Source organism: Empidonax traillii, unplaced genomic scaffold, assembly GCF_003031625.1.
Source record: "Empidonax traillii isolate 1590-97213 ecotype Southwest subspecies unplaced genomic scaffold, ASM303162v1 scaffold460:size473327, whole genome shotgun sequence".
Taxonomy (NCBI): domain Eukaryota; kingdom Metazoa; phylum Chordata; class Aves; order Passeriformes; family Tyrannidae; genus Empidonax; species Empidonax traillii.
In genome coordinates, this window is record NW_020955653.1 from 243405 (window position 1) to 261170 (window position 17766).

General features: G+C 35.9%; 1 protein-coding gene across 1 annotated transcript in view; it reads left to right on the plus strand.

The window, feature by feature from the left end:
* Window positions 1-1086: 1086 nt before the first annotated feature.
* DEUP1 (deuterosome assembly protein 1) overlaps window positions 1087-17766 on the plus strand; it is a 41743-nt gene continuing 25063 nt past the window's right edge. The window contains 6 exon segments of the mRNA XM_027895428.1: window positions 1087-1375; window positions 2123-2187; window positions 6074-6245; window positions 7579-7674; window positions 12892-13026; window positions 15736-15843. Of these exon segments, the coding sequence (XP_027751229.1) occupies window positions 1196-1375; window positions 2123-2187; window positions 6074-6245; window positions 7579-7674; window positions 12892-13026; window positions 15736-15843 (756 nt within the window). The 5' untranslated portion in view covers window positions 1087-1195.

Below are 17766 nucleotides of genomic sequence, written 5' to 3' on the forward strand. Positions count from 1 at the left end.
TCTCTCATTTATAAAAGGTATTTTTCATATTTCATAGCTTGAAACAGCGTTTCTGCTGGCATGAAAACCATCTCCCTCAGCACAGTATGTAGAAACCAAATAAAATAAATTATTCCTTAAAACTGATATTAAAAATGTCGCTCACTTGCCTAATTTCAGTAAACATATTAGATAAAACAGAACCAAAGCCCAAAATTTAGTGTACAGAAGTAGACTTGCAGCTCCCAAAAATGCTTCATGCAATTTCAGAACAGTAAGTGCAAAGTAAATAGTACAATCCTGGTAGAAAAACTCACTGCTGTTTGAGGAGATCTAAAAACCCGAAATTATTCCTGTAAAAAGCTGAAGCAGCTATGATTCCTGAAAGCATTTTGTTGTTGAATAAGACAGACTGAAGGCCACAAGTATGTAAAGAGAAATGTCATCAGGTCGAGGTCGTTTGCAAAATAATCTGAAAATCATTTGAAGCCCTTTTATAAGAGCATAGTTAGTCATTCAGGAAGGAAAGGATAATGTTCAGCCTTTTCAATATCTAGTAATAACAGTGTTTTAAGAGGAGGGAGAGGGGAAAGAAAAAAAAAAAAAGAAGAAGAAGAAGAAGGGGAGAAAAAACCCGAACCACCTTGCCTACTGATTTCTTAAATTATGTTGAAGTATATATTCTCTACCCCAGGTGGTATTTCCAGAGGTGAAATTCACGCCAGCTTCCTTCACATCGATGGGCTGGCTGCTGGAGGGACGCCGGGCCCTGCCAAAGTCACCGGGAGTGGCACCGGGCGTGACACCGGGATACCCTGGGCTCCCCCTGCTCCCTGCTGGAGCCGGTGCCCGCCTTGTCCCTGCCCTGTCCCGGCCGCATTCCCGCCTCGCCCGCCGCCCTCCGCGTTACCGCGGCGACGGCAGCGGGGAGCGGCGGGACGGGCGGCAGCTGCGGCGGGACGGGACGGGACGGGACGGGACGGGACGGGACGGGATGGGGCGGGACGGTGCGGGTGGCCGGGCTGCGGGGCTGGTACCGAGGCCATAGCGACAGCGGGTGCGGAAGGAGCGCAGGGGGAACGCGGCAGGTAACGGGAGGGGAGGGGGCGGCCGCGGCGACCCGGGGGGATGCCGTCGGTGTCCCGGTCTCCTCAGGTGTCCGAGGACCCGGGGGGCGCTGGCAGTGCCCCGGTCTCCTCAGGTGCCCGGCACAGCCATGGTTGCCCGTGTGCCTGTGTCACCTCAGGTGTGGGTCTCCTGTGGTGTCATGGGTGCTGGTCCTGTGGCAGTGTCACCTCAGGTGCTGGTCCTTGTGCAGCCAGTGCCCCTGTGCCTGTGTCACCTCAGGTGCCCGGTCCCTGCTGGAGCCAGTGACCCTGTGGCAGTGTCGCCTCAGGTGCGTGGTCCTTGTGGAGCCAAGGCTGCGGTGCCCTGTGGCAGTGCCCGCACACCCGTGTGTACTGGTGGTACCTGCGCTCTTGAAAGCCCGCACTGCTCACTCCCACGAGAAATTAGAGCTGCTTCATGCTACCCCATCACCCAGAGCGTGGCTGGCTCCCGTTCTTGCATGCAAGCAGGCTTGCCCCCAGATCCTCCTGTCCTGCTGGACCCACAGAACCTGTAACTGGTCCCAGTAACAGCCTTGTCCCATTCGATCTGTCTGCTGAGGTACTTCAGGGCTGTTTGTTTCAGACCTCATCTGCCAAGCAAGGGAGTAAATAATCAATAGGAGTCCAAAACTGTGTTTGAGAGCAATTATAGACTGGGTGTAGGTTAATTACGGTGCTCAAAGGGACAGAAATGTTTGAGGCGAGCAGCCATGGATCTATGGCAAATTTAGGTTTATGTGTCTCAGAGTGTCCTTCATGGAAATCCAGGGCTATGCTCAGGCTAGCACCACCTCTACTATGTCAGTGCTGCACCAAATGCGAGAGCTGCTGTCTCAGAGCTGAGCTTATTCCAGAAGTCTTTGTCTTGCCCACTCCAGCCTGTAACTAGAGCTGCATTCCCCCATCCTTGTTGTTTGCAATGGAAAATTACAGAGATTTAAAGGAAAGTGTAGTACTATCCAGTATGCACTACTTGGCTGCGTAAATGCATGCATTTAAGAATCTGAATTACTTGATTTTTGGTGTTTTAACAGGTTAAAACGACGATCAGTATTATGGAGGAGGCCTTAGAATTGTTCCAGGAACAAGCTGTCACTAAGTAAGTAATGACTTAGTGTCTTGGGAGTTGAGAATATGATGGAATTGAATTATGTAGGTTTTTGAAAAATGCAAAACAAAATATTAATGATTTTAGAAGCAAACTTGACTCCCAATTTCTTTTTATTTCCATGCAAACTGGAGAGGTTACTGATAATTAAGACAAGGCATCTTACTGCTTTAGCTAATACTCTACTCACTGTTTCTGTTAGTTACTTTAATTTTTAAAATATTCATACCTGAACAAAAGGGAAGGAAATGAAAGCTATGTAGGGTTTTATTAAGATGTTAAGAAATGTTATTTCAAACTGTTTTAAAAAACAGTTGAAGTTGCTAGGCTACAGCAGCATAAACTTACATATCACAGTTCCTAAAACATTAAAGATCTTTTAAAAAAAGACTATTAATTGCTAAAGCCCTAGTCTTATTTTGCACAGATAATAATCACAATTGTTCTCCCCTAGTATGAGGTGCACTTTTCACCACAATTCATCTTTTTTTTTTTTTTACACAATCCAAGTTTAGTTCCTTTAATGTTAGTCTAAAAAAATATGTTTGTACAGCATAAAGTCTTTCTAAAGAAGTGAAAACACTAGTGAGATTTGATGTAGGACCTCATCCCATCCAGCTTCTTCAGGGAAAATAGAAATACAGAAAGTATTTCCCCATATTAGAAGTTAAACAGAATATTTATATATCATAATTTCAAAATAAACTTGTTACCTATTTTTCAAATTAACATATTTATTCTATCATTAATACCAATAAACAGTCCAAGGAAATACGATATATATTATGTGTAAAAGTATTTCTTAAAATGATAGAAACAGGCATAATCTATCACACCTTTTTCTGGCCCAAAAAAGTTTTTAATAGGATTTGAAAGTGGCCTTGTTGTACTAATGAATAATGAGTGCACTTTTCAGGACAGATAAAAATTGCTGTAGTAAAATATTATATTCTGAGCAGTGTGGCCCTTTACTTCAAGTGGCATGCTTTTTGTTAGTTATATGATTGGTAAATGTAGTCATATAAAAACCTTAGTTAAAAAAATCAAGGTATTACTACTCTTTGGATACTGTTTTACAAATCAGATTACTACTCTTTGGATACTGTTTTACAATTCAGAAGCCTATTTAAAGAGGTCAGATTCTTCCTTGACTGTGTTTTAATCACCATATATGAAATTTTAGGCTATTGCAGATGAATCTAGAGTGATATATCCCATCATCAACCAGAATTCTTGGTAGTTATTTATTTCCATTAACTATACAAAGAATCTGGAAGAGTAGTTTAGGATATATATTCAATGAAAGGAGACATTCATTTCAGTCTATGCTGACAGTATTCCAGAGATAACACAGAAGCTGTAAAATTTGGGAAGATGACTGAGTAATGGTGGTGGAAAACATGACAACTACATTCCACCTGCAAGGACTCATAAATAACAAATAATCCATCCACGTCTAGATTTGTGTGCGGCTGTATAGTTGAAAATTGTTAACTAAATTAGTTTTAGTTCTTAAAATGGAACTTTGGGGTAGAAGATTCTAATGGACCATTTACAACTGATGTACATATTTCCTATTTTTAAAGCAAGCTTTGTGATAATAAAATGAATTATTATCAGCTCTACAATCTGGGTTAAATGCCAAAAACTAATGAATGTTCTGCGTAAAATGGAAATATTTGTTAACTGCATAGGTTTTGCTTATGTTTGTATAATTATGGCCATACTTATTTTCCTATTTGTGAGCAAACCTGAATAATAAGGGAAGAAGGCATGAAGCAGAGACAGACAGCCAAGACATTTCTTAAAATGTCAGTTTCTAAATTACAACATTATTCTAAAGTGTATGGGCAATAATATTCTTTCTATGTCTACTAGGAAACAGTGAGAAAAATACAGACCTGTGCAGAACTCCAAAGCAAAAGACAGATAAATAGGGCTAGAAAGGTCTAATGAGTGAGTCATTTGTGATAAAGGCCTGGAGTGGGTAAAACTTTTTATCTAGATTTTGGTTTGTCTAAAGTTGGAAACATTTAGTTTTACATGAGGATAAATAGTGATTAATGACAGCAGAATATGAATCATGTCTATTTTCACCTATATGGAAAGGGAATAAAAGAAGATTAAGAACTTGCCTACATCGCTTTAAAAAGAGTTACCTTTAAGTGTTTTGAGCTGTTTCAAAGTAAATGAATCCAAAAAAAAAAAAAAAAAAAGCTGCCATTTGCTCAAGTACAAGTCATTACTTCCCTGTATGATGATCCATTTGGTGTATGCATTCTACAAAGCGGGAATGCCGTATCCATATGGGTAAAAAACCCCATGCATACTTCTTTGCTTAATGAGAAAATTTATTCTCTGTGTGTTTGTTTACCTGATGGCATATTACACAAAAGAAACCACTGCATTCCACATCCAGTGATAAAATAAATTCTCATGACTATGACACAACATGGCATTGATTTGCTGTATTTTGAAGGGGCTAGTTAGCATTCTTTTCAAAACACTCAGTGGACTAAAATATTAGTTACAGCAGCAAGTAGTACCTCTCTGCTAGTAGGTGGGGATAACTGCAGGACTGTCTGCAATACCAGTGCCATGGTACAGACTAGTTTTAATAGTGGAACAGAAGCAGTAATCTGCAGTTTCTTCACATACAGCTTTCTTTTTGCAGCTGCAAGTGTACTTAGAAGATCCATGTAACGAGTTAGAGAAAGTTAGATAGACAGAGAAACTGTTTCAGAAGGGATTTTTCTTTCATCATCTCCCTTTTATGTATTGGTGGGTCTAGGTTCAAGAAGCATGCAAGCATCATTGAGAAAAAAATTTCTAACAGGGGCTGCAGAATTTGCCTTTTGTAGAATGATTTGAAAGAGAGAGGTGAAATTTAAAAGGGAAAGGTGTCAGCCAGGATCTGAAAGGGTAATCTAGGATTATCTAGGATAATCATAAGGATGATCTAGGCTAGAAGTTGCTTTTTCATTTGCATCATAATATTTAGATGATCCATGTAATGCACAATAAAGAAAGTACCTATTTCTGAAGGCTGAAATAAGATGTCTGAGTCATTGCTGTTGGTTCACCAATGTGTTGCCACATGACATTACATGAGTCTGGAAGGGCACAGGTCCTTACAGCAGTATCAAAGAAGGGGTAGTATGGCTTTTCTTCCTGTTTTCAAAATCTTGTTTTATATTCCACCCAGAGGGGATCAAAGTTTACTGTATCATTAATGCTACTTTTGAGATGAGTTTCAGGCACTTGAAAGGGGGATAGTTTTATTTAGAAACATGAACATCACAGTGTACTACTTGCTTGGGCTTTGTTTATTATCATCCTATGTTTCATATTAAATTTCAAAATGATATTGTGGCATTGCAAACAGTTTTAACATTAGTGCCTTTTGGCATTAAGATTTATGTCTGTATTTAAAAAGTGTTTCCAAGCTTAATATTGATGATGTTATAGTTTCAAGGATTTGTTGATGTAAAAGAAGTTTTAGAGAATTTGACTTTGAAAAATCAGGTAGACTTTTAATTATGACATTACAAATATAACAAATTTGCTCCAATTTCCTCTAATAATTATCAAAGCAAAGGATATGCACAATTTAGGCACCAGATAACAGACCTTTTATAAACACATATCCATACTAAGAAGCTGTTTTTTCAGTTTAGTGCAGTCAAAACTTGAGCATGCAAGTAAACTTAAGATGGATGAAGTTAGGTTCCACCTACATTTGAAGGCATCATTTACCTTTTCTTTCAGATGTTGAAAAGTGGTTAATCCCATTAGAATTAAAATAAAGTCTTAGCAATGTAAAGAAAAATCTGTTTTCTCTCTTGAAAAAATAAATCTCTTCTTTTTATGTTTTTAGACTTTCTCCATGTGAAGCTGAACTTCAGGAATTAGTGCATCAAATTGACGTCATGGTAAACAGAAAACAAGTGGAATGGGAAAGAAAGATGAGAGCTTTAGAAACAAAGATGGATATCCAGGATCAAGAATTAGCAAGCGCCCAAAGCAAACTGGATCAAAAAGGTCAAGAGGTATTTAAGAATATCACATTCTATAAAGAAAGTATTTATTCTGGTACTTATTAGTATGCTTTAAATTCTCTATAAGGAGACCCGTTTGTTCTATTATGTAAAAATGCCAAACACCCTTTAAAGGTCACTAATTATCCTTAGTGTTTTGTTTTAAAGTGTGTTTCTGTTCTGAAAAGTGATTGTAAAAATGTCATTGAAAATCTCATATTTCTTCTGTTTCCCTAAAGTCTAAATCAAATATCCTCAGTTTAACTGTAAAAAAGATAATTTTATGGATCTTTTCTAAATGCCAGCACTTCTAGTTTCATCAGAAATTTTAGATGGAAGTATACAGTTCAAAAAGGTTCACAAAACTATGTCTTTGTAGTTCCTTTTTATACTGATTTTCATCATTTTACATCATATACTGTCCTTGTACGATAATTTTATTCATCATGAAGATTCAAATTGTATTATTACTACTTTGACTTTCTTATGAAACTGAAAGCCCCCCTGTACCTGGTGTTGTCTGTACTTCCCAGTCTTGTCTGCTGAACTCAGAAGCATCAAGAAATCCTTGCACAGCATTCAGTTCTAGTTCAAGGCAGCTGAATTTAGGTGTCTACACAAGGGCATTGCTGTGTGAGCTAGGTGTCTAAACTGCCAGTGGCAGTTCTGAAAATGGAGTAACTCTCCCTAATGAGCAATTAGGAACTTGCCCTTAGTCATCGCGGTCAGAGGAGCCCAGAGAATAATTCAGGTAGCCAGTCCTCAAAGCCTCAATTTATTTGCCTGTACAGAGACATTATCTGAAATACTTTAGCATATTCTGCCTAGCTTCCAACTGTCCCTCCAGAAAAGCATAAGTGTCATGTATGCACCGTGAAACTCGGTAATAATTCAAGTTATCTCAAATGGCACTGTACTTAGGGAGCTGAAATGAGTCTACAGTGTCTTCCTATAATTTGTACATAAGTAGTGGAAAGTCTCTTCTATGATTTATTAGCCATTCAAGGAAATTTTTCACAATGGGGCACAGCAGTTCATTCACATAGCTGGGTCAGAAAAGCTTTCAGAAATTATCTTTTATGACAGCCTTGTACAATATTATCATTAAATCGTAACGTAAGCATACACTAAAACTTTTTATTATAAAATCCCCAATTTGATGTTGATACCACAACCTGGGTTTCTGGTATCCAGTTTTATTATTAAGTTACTGCATTAAAATATATTTTTAATATCTCTCCCTTAAGCAATGGTCTTCTTTTAAAGTTTAAAATTACTTTTCCAAAAATGACCTACTTTGAAACACTTCAGAAAAGGTACATTTGAGTGCTTATTCTAACTGTAGGTGGAACTACTTCAACAAAAATTGGATGACTTACAGAAAACTAAATATGAAATGGCTCAAAGCTATGAAACTCAGCTTCAAGCACTGAAATCTCAAGTAAGAAAAATGTCACTTTCATTATTTTGTGATTGTATTATAAAAAGCTTATACATGCCAAATGGTATAGATGTAGTATTATGGATTTGGGAAAGATGAATCGTGTCATACAAATGATGACGACTACAGCTTCCTCCCAGACTCCATTATAATTTCTGTACTGTCATGTCCAAAATCGGATGGATTTTGATGTGATTGTGACATCTGTTATGAAAACAGATACATGATTTCCTGACTTCAGACTAACAAAACCTGAGAATGAATAAAATAGATTCATGCTGTTAAGACTCTGATACACATTAGGAATTTTAAGATTTAAACTGTTCTTATGTTTTTGCTGTACATTTTTCTGCTTTTAAGGGACTATTAAAGTGATCTGACAGCTTTCCTTAATGTATAGGTTTCCATAGTATCAAAATGGGAGTAAGCCAAATTAATGATACTGGGAATTTGTTTGAGCTTTATTTATTTCAGAGCGTGCTCACAGCCCAGAAAGGCAGTTGTATCCTGGGCTGCATAGAAAGAAATGTGGCCAGCAGGTCGAGGGAGTTGATTCTCACCTTCCACTCGGCTCTGGTGAGACCCTGTGTGAAGTGCTGTATTCAGCTCTGCAGCAGCTGGTACAGGAAAGACATGGACCTGTTGGAGCGAGTCAAGAGGAGGCAACAAAGATGAGAAGAGATATGGAGCGCCTCTCCAGTGAAGAAAGGCTTGGAGAGCTGGAGAAGAAAAGGCTCCAGGGAGAGCTTAGTGCAGCCCTTCAGTAGTTAGAAGGGGCTTATTAGAAAGATGGGGACAGACTTCCTATCAGGGCCTGTAGTACCAGGAGAAGACACAAGGGTTTTAAACTGAAAGCTGAGGAACAATTTGGGCTTTTTTCAGTGAGGGTGGTGAAACACTGGAACAGATTGCCCAGAGAAGTTGTGGATGCTCCATTCCAAGGCCAGGTTGGGTGGGGCTTTGACCAACCTGGTCTAGTGAAAGGTCTCCCTTTTCATGGCAGGGAAGTTGGTCTAGATGATCTTTTAAAGGTCCTTGTCAACCCAAACCATCCTGTAATTTCATGATTCTGTTTGGCTGTGTTTGCTCTGCCACCTGCATTTTTGTTTCTTCACTATTTTCTGCTTCAATCATAAATCAACATTTTTTATGAAACTTCAGTTGATTCTATTTCTCACATTCGAAGAAGTTAACGTACACAATTCTGTATTGTTTTTCCTGCCATTTTTCTGTTCCCTTCACTGGGTTCTCGTACCAGAGACTTGGTGTTGTAATTTCCAGTCATCACACTTACTATATAATCATCTTAGATTGCATAAATTTGCTATCATTATTTTCATTTAGAAATGATAACACCACCTGAATACATCAAACAAATAAATGCATTACTTATTTTTAATGTTATGTTGTCTTTAATTTATATTTTCTTTTATATATGAAAATTGATTTGGCAAACAGTTCTGTAAGTAAGCAGTGAATGCTTTGGTTGTTTTGTAATTAACACTTCTAATCATTTGGGAAAGTAGGTAGAAATAAAAACTGTTTTATAATTTACACAAATTACATAAAAAGAAACATTTTAGCATGATTATTGAGAAGATAAACATCACACAGTGAAAAACAGTGTGGTGTGACTTTTTACGTATAAGATGTAAGCTACCTTTAGCAATGCAGAACTATCCTCCAAAATATAGTATATCTCTCTCTTGTCCTATTCTTTTTCACATTTGTTGTAGTATTTTTCACTTTTTAATTAATTTTTTTAATCACATGCTAAAAATTATTGGGTTTATGTTACATGTTATTGTTAAGATCTTCAATGAAATTGAAATTTTTATTTTTAAAAAGAAGAAGTTGATGTTTCCTACCTACAAGTTTTTTCTTTAAGCCTGGTTATATTTTTTGTCCAGCTCCTCCTCTTTAGTTACCACTTAGATCACCTAACCTTTCTTTGAGTTTCTTGATTGCTTCTTCTATTACCTTTATTCAAGAAGTTTAAGATTTCTAGCTCTTTAGAATATACATCATTTTCCCAGTCCATGTCTCCAAACATTTCCTTCTCTCTCAGTCATCCTGCTTATTTTGACCAAGGTTTCAGCACTGATACTCTTTCCATTTTATTTTCTGATCCTCATTCTTTTCCTTTTGCCACACCATATTTCTTCATGAAGTGCCCATCTGGTACACACTGACTGAAGAAGCAAACTGTTGAATGCCTATGTTAGGAGGTCTGCCTGGATTCTCTGTGATAAACAGAATTCTGCCTGTCAGAACAATTCCAAGCCCCTATGCTAGACAGGACTATCCTACTCTTCATCTCTAGCTTTTACCAGTCTCCTTATTAAGTTTCTTTCCTGAATTACAGTGCTGCAGTGTCTACAACAAAATTACTTTAATGTCCCCAGTTTTCAGCTACACAAACTCATATGTAAAAAATATAGAGCTTCCTTGACAATACTAATCTTTGCCCTATCTCCTTTGACTCCCTTCTCTTTTGGTTCTTATCATCACTTGGAAGTTATACCACCTTCTAAACTGTATAATCTTAAGAGCTACACTTTAGTTTTGCACAAATGGTATGTTACTATTTACCAATAGCATTGTAGCTTTCTCTGCAGATGTATTCTAAAAATTACTCCCAAGATTTGTTCCTCCCTAATCTCACCAGAAATAGAAAGGATCACTTTTTCTAGTTATCAGAAAGCTAGGCTATTCCAAACAAATTTCCCTTCTGTGATTCTCTGTGCTTTTTTTCCTTAGTACTGCTGAAAGCAGCTGTTTAATGAGCAGTAGTCCCACTGAACTGATTATGTGCCGGTTGAACGCAGTAAAAACGATGCTTTTTTCCTGTATTAGGGAAATAATGCCTGGTATGTAACCTGAAACTCCTAGGCCACACTGTTGCACTCATTCAAATGTACAACATTTTGTCATAATTAAACAGCAAAACTTTAGAGGTTCATCTTCATTACTTGCTCCTTCCTTTTTTTATTTTTTATTAATGTCTCATAGTTATTCTCATTTTGAAAATGACAGAAATCTCTCAGCAAAAGAACAAGAATCTATTCTTGCTCCAAGCACTTGGCAACTAATTGCTTTGCTGAGACATTTAAAAGCTGGATGGCTATGTCTGAACAACCTCAGGCTCCCTTTAGAATCAACAGAGAGAAATGGACACCCCTAAAATACAACTCATGTCAGTGTATGACAAGAATTTAAGACAGCTGAAATGACTAAGCATTTGCAGGCAGCTTTTTCTAATGCAGAGTAGCTCAGGCTTGTATGTCTAACTTTCAGAAATCTGAACTTAGATTAATTCTACCCCAGTTAGTTAAAGTGCCTCATATTTTGGTCTTTTGTTTGTTTTTTTTTTTCCCTCCAACATGTATAACATGCAGAGAGAACAACTTGGACGTTTTAAAGTGAATATCTAGCATTAAATTGAATGATTTTTGGCTTTTAGTCTAGTTTCCAGTAATGATAACATCCAGACTCTAATCTGTCTGTAATACCCTACTGTCATTAAATACTCAGACTGAATTTTCTGATTTTGGCCATTCTGTGCCATTTTAGACTGATGTCCTGAATTGCTGGATCCTATATTTCCTAGTCTTTTTAGCATGAACATTCTAATAGCTGTCTTATCTGAGTTTGCTCTTCCCAGGCAGTTCACATATGCCATAATATATTCAAGAGCAAAACTGTTATTTGAAAAAGGGTGTCTTTCTTCCAAGGACAATGAGTTCCATGTTGTTTGAGCCTATATACTCTTGACTCATTTTAAATATTTCATCTTAACTGTGTTCTCTGGCAAGGTCAGTTTCAAATAGAGGCAGATACTCTGCAAGACTTTTGATTCGGTTTTGAAGGTGGTATCTCAGCTCTGTAAATCCGTGTTACAGAATTGCTATTCAGACATTCCAAGCTGGTCAGATCTATCCCCAGGCCTCCCCATTTCATGAAACTTTCTAGTCCAGGACAATCTATCTTCTTGTCATCTTTTCAATTAGTTTTTGCTAATTATGATTCCCAACTTCATCTCAAATGTCTCTAGGAAGTTTCCAGATGATTTTTTAACTTCAGTTTCTGTATCTTTTCTAGACTTCTTTGGCCATCTTTGTTATCTGCACAAACCTCAATTGTTCACTCTATGTTGATTCAACAGGATTCCATTCCATTTCCAATTACTTCCTTGGAAGTAATTTCTTTTCCAAACAGTAGTTCACTTTGAGCAGTTAACAAAAGTATGAGATTTTATGGTTTTTGTTTGGTTATACAAAGAACTTTATGTTAGAGTCAGAATTTTTAAAGTCATATATACCTAAATTTAAAGGAACTTAACAACAAGAGACAAGTTCAGTAGTTGTAGTTATAAGGTTCTTTTCTACTCAACATTCTTCACGAAGTTCTTTTGCTCAGCCTTTCTTAAGACCATATTTTTAGTGTTTCCTTTGTCAATATCCTTGAGTTTGCTTGTGTTTTTTTTTTTCCTACATAAACATATTCCTACCAGACGTCAGTTTTCTGTATCAAACCTGTGACAGCCACTAGAGAGACACTTTGCTTTAGTACAGTAGAATGAATTGTTGATCAGACCAGCTGTTTTTCTGAAGAGGCTGGTGGTACTTCCTTGGTGCCTTCCCTTCTCTGCCTCTATCTCCTTTCCTCTGAGTCCTAAGCCGGGTTTTCATGGTAAGATCAAGAGTCAGTGTCCTTTGTCTATTTAGTGTCTAATTCTATGAGACACTCTGTGGTAGTTAACAATTCCAGCAGGATGCAATCATCACACATCACAACATTTCCACAATTTTCATCATAAGAAAGAAACATGCAAGTTTAAAGTACATTAATGATTATCTGTCATTCTTACTGGTGGAACATCCTTTAAAAATGTCAACACAAGATGGCAGTAAACAAGTACAGAACATTCCATATAAATATTGTAAAGGAAGTGCCTCTAAGGATAACAGCTATGAAGACTTCAGCAGGGTTAAGTAGCGATCAAATGAGCCCATTCCAACAGTTAGTTAATATTTATGTGAGAGCTTAGTCTTGTTCATCTATAATAGATTAACTTTATTAATTGATTTTTTTGTTACATTGATTAAACATTCAGAATGCTGAAGCTGTAGTTGGTGTTTCTAGTTTAAAGAAAACTTTTGCCATGTGGTCATCTTTGATAGATTTTTGCATGTTCAACTCTGCTTTTGTTTTTAGTTTTCAAAGTTGACACATAGTTATGAAAAGCTACAATTACATCAGTTTAAACAAAAAAAGGGTAACAGTAGAGAAAAATGTGAGGAAAGCCTAGTGACATCATCTGACCCAAGAAATTTATACAAGAAACTGAAGGTAAGAATACTTTGTTATTATATTCTAATTTTAATATGCCTTTAGAACTAATCTGTGATTTATAGTTGTAAGCTTTACTTTTCTCATAATTTTACAAAAAAATTATATTATTTTCTTGCTCTGGCAAGAAAGATGCATAGTTTAATATTAATATTATTTTTTTCTAAGTGTAGCTATAAATAAATGTTACTATTTTCCTGATCAGTATATGTGTACTGGATTATATGATCTCTTGAGGCATCAGACCTTTTACATATGCAGGGTACTGTCACATAATACCTACCATTCATTCAAGTTTTATAAACCTCAGGACAACCTTGACCATGTTGGGTTACATAGTTAAAAAAAGGATTTAGGGTTGGAAAACTGCTTGTTGCACATATATCTTAACAGCACCCATGTAGCTGAGACAATCCACAACCCTGACCTCAGTGCCTGGTTTCCCAAGGTAACGCCTGAGGAAAGATTAGGCACTTAAAAATACATTCCACAGAATCCAGTATACGGATTGGGGGACTAGATAATAGGTGCTGAGGACAGGATCCAGTCACATTTCCTATCCCTTTGGACACAGAATGGATTGTAGTGAACCTGTTCTTGGATACAGGACGATACTGATTTCTGATCATAATTCCAAGCCTTAACTTTTCAGAGTTGGAGTTTAATCCAATAAATTTGCTGGTGTTCTGTACAAAGTGAAGCAACTTCAAAAGGAAGAATCCCAGAGCCTGTTAAAAAATAACGTGTTTGTTGGGTAGAAAATGAACATGGGAAAATTCTACTTCAGATCCTGTCTGGAAGAATTATGAAATAGTCTTCCATATATGGGAAGAACAGTCTAATCTGTAATCTGATGAAGCATAGGAAGATCACAAAAAAAAAATTTATATTTTCTCTGGCCATCCTTTGTAAAAAGCATAATAAAGTAGTTTGTGCTTAGACTGCTTACTAAAATGGATCCTGTAGGCAAAACAAGCAGAGGAATATCAAAGTGAGAGCTAGTTGCCTAGCTGCTAAGCATTGGGAAGACTTACATGTTTATGATGTAGACTTATGATGTAGATGATGTGGACACTGAGAATTTGCGATCAACAAATTAAGCCCTAGTAGATTTTAAGTACTTTCGTACTTTAACTGTAATTAAGCGAAGCTTTAGAGTTTATTTTGGACCGGTCTGTCTTTTATATTCTTCTATAAAACACAGGATTAACTTCTGCAACCTTCAGGTGGCTGTACCTGCATAGATATCCTAGACACATTGTAGTTCTACATGATGTTGCTGTCTCTTCCACATGGAAGTTCTTACCATGGGAAAAGCTACTACACTTTGGACAGCAGCATAGCTGCCAACAGCTGCTACTGCAAGAATAATAAATGGGCTATACATCTATCACTGACTAAATATATCACTGCTGTAAAACTGTCTGATCCAGCTAATTTGAGAATAACCTTATTCAAGACTAAAATTTGAAAATAATGTAAGACAATGCTGTAATTTTATTAATTATGCAGTATGAAAAATGAGTGCTTGGAATATATTTAGCAAATTCTAGTATTCAGGAAATAATTACTGTGTTGAAAATCTACTATGCTCAGCAGTAAGGCTTTGAACCTGCAGTCCTCATTAAGTAGTCTGAAACTCCATTTGTATCATGTTTTATAAAATAGGAAGATATTTATTGTTTTAAATACCAAAGCAGATATTAAAAAAGCTATAAAAGAGGACTTGTATTAATCTATGTTGAAAAGCATTCAATTTTGTTTCTGTTGGAAAAAATCTTTATTTTTTTAAATTTGGGGAATATGCCAGTGTAAATTAATTATAAAACATCATCTGTCTTTTTAGAATAACATTTCCATTGTGAAAAAGGACATTCTCATAACAGTTTATTAGTTTTCATTGTATAAAGGATTATACTGTTATTTTGCTAACTTTTCAAACTAAAAGAGCAACAGTTCTAGTAATGGGAGTTCTCCTGCTTATTTTGTAGGGTACTGCCTTTAAAGTCTATTTGTGAACATATAAGACCTGGTATGATCCAAAAGCAAATTCGAATACACTATAAATATGACTATAAGAGCAAATACAAAATCAATATTAGATAAATTTGATGTAATAAAATTAAAGAGGTTTTTTGTTTAAACTAGGTGAACTCAGAACCCAAAGTAGCCATTGTAAAGAGGACAAGAAGTAAAATTTATTCAAAGGAGCTGCTGTTCCATCTGCTGTAGAAAAAAAAGAAGGCAAAAAGCAAGCACTCAAAATGTGTCTGAATATTAAGGGTTTGATTCCCTGTTGATTACTCTGATTGACATTGATATGGCTTTAAAGTCACAGGAACTACCATCCAATAAAACGAATATATTATGGTAGTAGTCTAATATCTACAGCAATTATTTAAAACATTTTATATATTTTATAGGTTTTATAGTGTTATAATATATTTTATAATTTTTATTCAGGGATTATGTTTATCATCCATTTTTGTCAGATTACTATCCCTTAAGACTGGATTTTTTCCTGATGGGTATGACTGGATGACTGGTTTATATAATTGTTCTTTTTTTCTTCTTTCCAAAATTATGGAAACATTATGTATTAATTTAAAATTCTTTTTTTTTTCAATCTATACAAATTGCAAAAATATTTTGATTTAGGAAAAGAGATATTTTCCCTATGTTTTCTAGTCTTGTTTTTCTGTCTTTCAGGAATTTAAATTGAGAGAAGGGGATAAGAATGGGACAATCTGCCAAAATTATCCTGTTTATTTGGATGCTCAACAAAAATTATTACCCAAAAAATATAATTCATTTCAGGTAAAAGTCTTACCTTCCTTCTCTAGGAAGAAAAAGAACTGTTTGCTCAGTTAGACTTTTTTTTAACTTAATTTTTAAAAATTAAGCTTACTGTGAATCTGATAAGGCATGTCTATATTGGCAGTGAATATATTGCATTAGGTAAGGCAGGCCCATACTGGAAGACCTAATGATACATACAGTTATTTTACTTCAGTTTTTCTCATGAAAATGAGAAAATTAAAAAGTATCATGATGAAAATTACAAAATTTCTAAAAAACAAACAAAAAATCAGTGAATATGCCTTTTTTTACTTTTTAAATATATTGTGGAGATACTTTTATCTTCTGTGCAGTTTACTGATATGCAATTAATTATGACAAGTTATTTAAAAAGTTTAAGAAGTTTCTTACCAAGTAGTATGTGCCATTACTAGGACTCAAATATAAAATTCCTTCAAATCTGTTAGCCTTCATTTTTTTGAAGGTCATAAATATATACTAATACTGATTATGCAGAAAAATGAATTTTCATATGCTACTCCAGAATCATATTTTTCAGCTTTCTTTATATGATTCAGTCCTTGGTTGACTTTGTGATTCTTTTTTACTTGCCAATTTGCTTATTACATTTTTATATCATGGCTAGGCTTCGCCTAGATATAGCCTATTGATCCAGCATATTTTAATCTTTTTAATTCCTTCCAATCCAGAAAAAAATGTTGATTTAATGATGTCTTGATGACCTATCCTGCAATAAAAAAAAATAAATAAAAAAAAATTTTAAAAAAGGAGAAAAAAAGAAAATAAGTCACAAATTGCCTGGGCACCTTGAAAATTAAGTAAGGGGAAGCCAATTATGTTGCTGACTGGTAATTCGCTTTTCCACTGTTACTAAGCTCATTGGATCTTAATCTAGTGAAGATTTCTCTTAACAATTTCTGTTAGACTCTACTCATATCCAGAGTTTCCAAGAATGGCAGTTAAGTTTTGGTTTTAGCTGCTGAGAGAGTTATATTCCAACTATTCAATTTCCATACAAATGTGTTAAAACCCCAAGTTGATGATTAGACAAAGATATAGACTGATATATACTGATTATATAGTTAGACAAGTCAAAATAGAGTACCTGGTGTGATCATTCGCATTTTTTTCTGTTGAGATTTTCATTGCCAAGAGTCACCTTTCTTTGAAGACAATTTTCTTCACAACTGTAACAGAACACCAACTATTTTTTGAAATAGAAGTCTGATGTTAGCCCTTAACTGTTTCAAAAGTGTTAATTGTTCCTGTGTCTTTGGCTCAAGCTGCTCTTTTGTGAGGTCTTTGCCAGTTGAAGCCTTGCACTATAATTTTCACAGGATGAATTGACACTTTGGTATATCAGACTCCATAACTTAGATGTTGAAGGGACCTTAATTTGTTATCTATAGGAATGAGACTTACCTGGAAATTTCTTTTGGCTTTTTATTTGATATGCAGCCAATGGTCCATTCTGCTTAGGTTCTCAGCCAACACAAATTCCAGGAACATAGTCAATAACATCAAAAACTGTCTAAAGCACGACTTCTTGCAGTCCTTGTCAGTGAAATATGGTATTTGTAACCCTAATTATTTTTACTATATATTTTCTTGCTTAGCCTGGTGTCTGCACATGATATATGATTTTCAGGTTATATTTTGTTGTCATTTTTCAACTAATTCTCAGTCTTCTGAAAGATTAGTACTGCTTTTAAATCTCCCAGTAGAGGGGTCCATGTGGATAGTTTTTTAAACAGCAAAAACGGTTACCATAGTAATTATGCTTCTTCACAACGCCCGTGAATTCAGAAATACTGGCAAAACCAGTTTTCTGAAGTTTTGGTTTTAGGAGTTTAATTAGTACAAGAAACTGAATGAAGTGTACGACTTTACAGAATGTGCAAATGATTCTTCCCCAGGTTT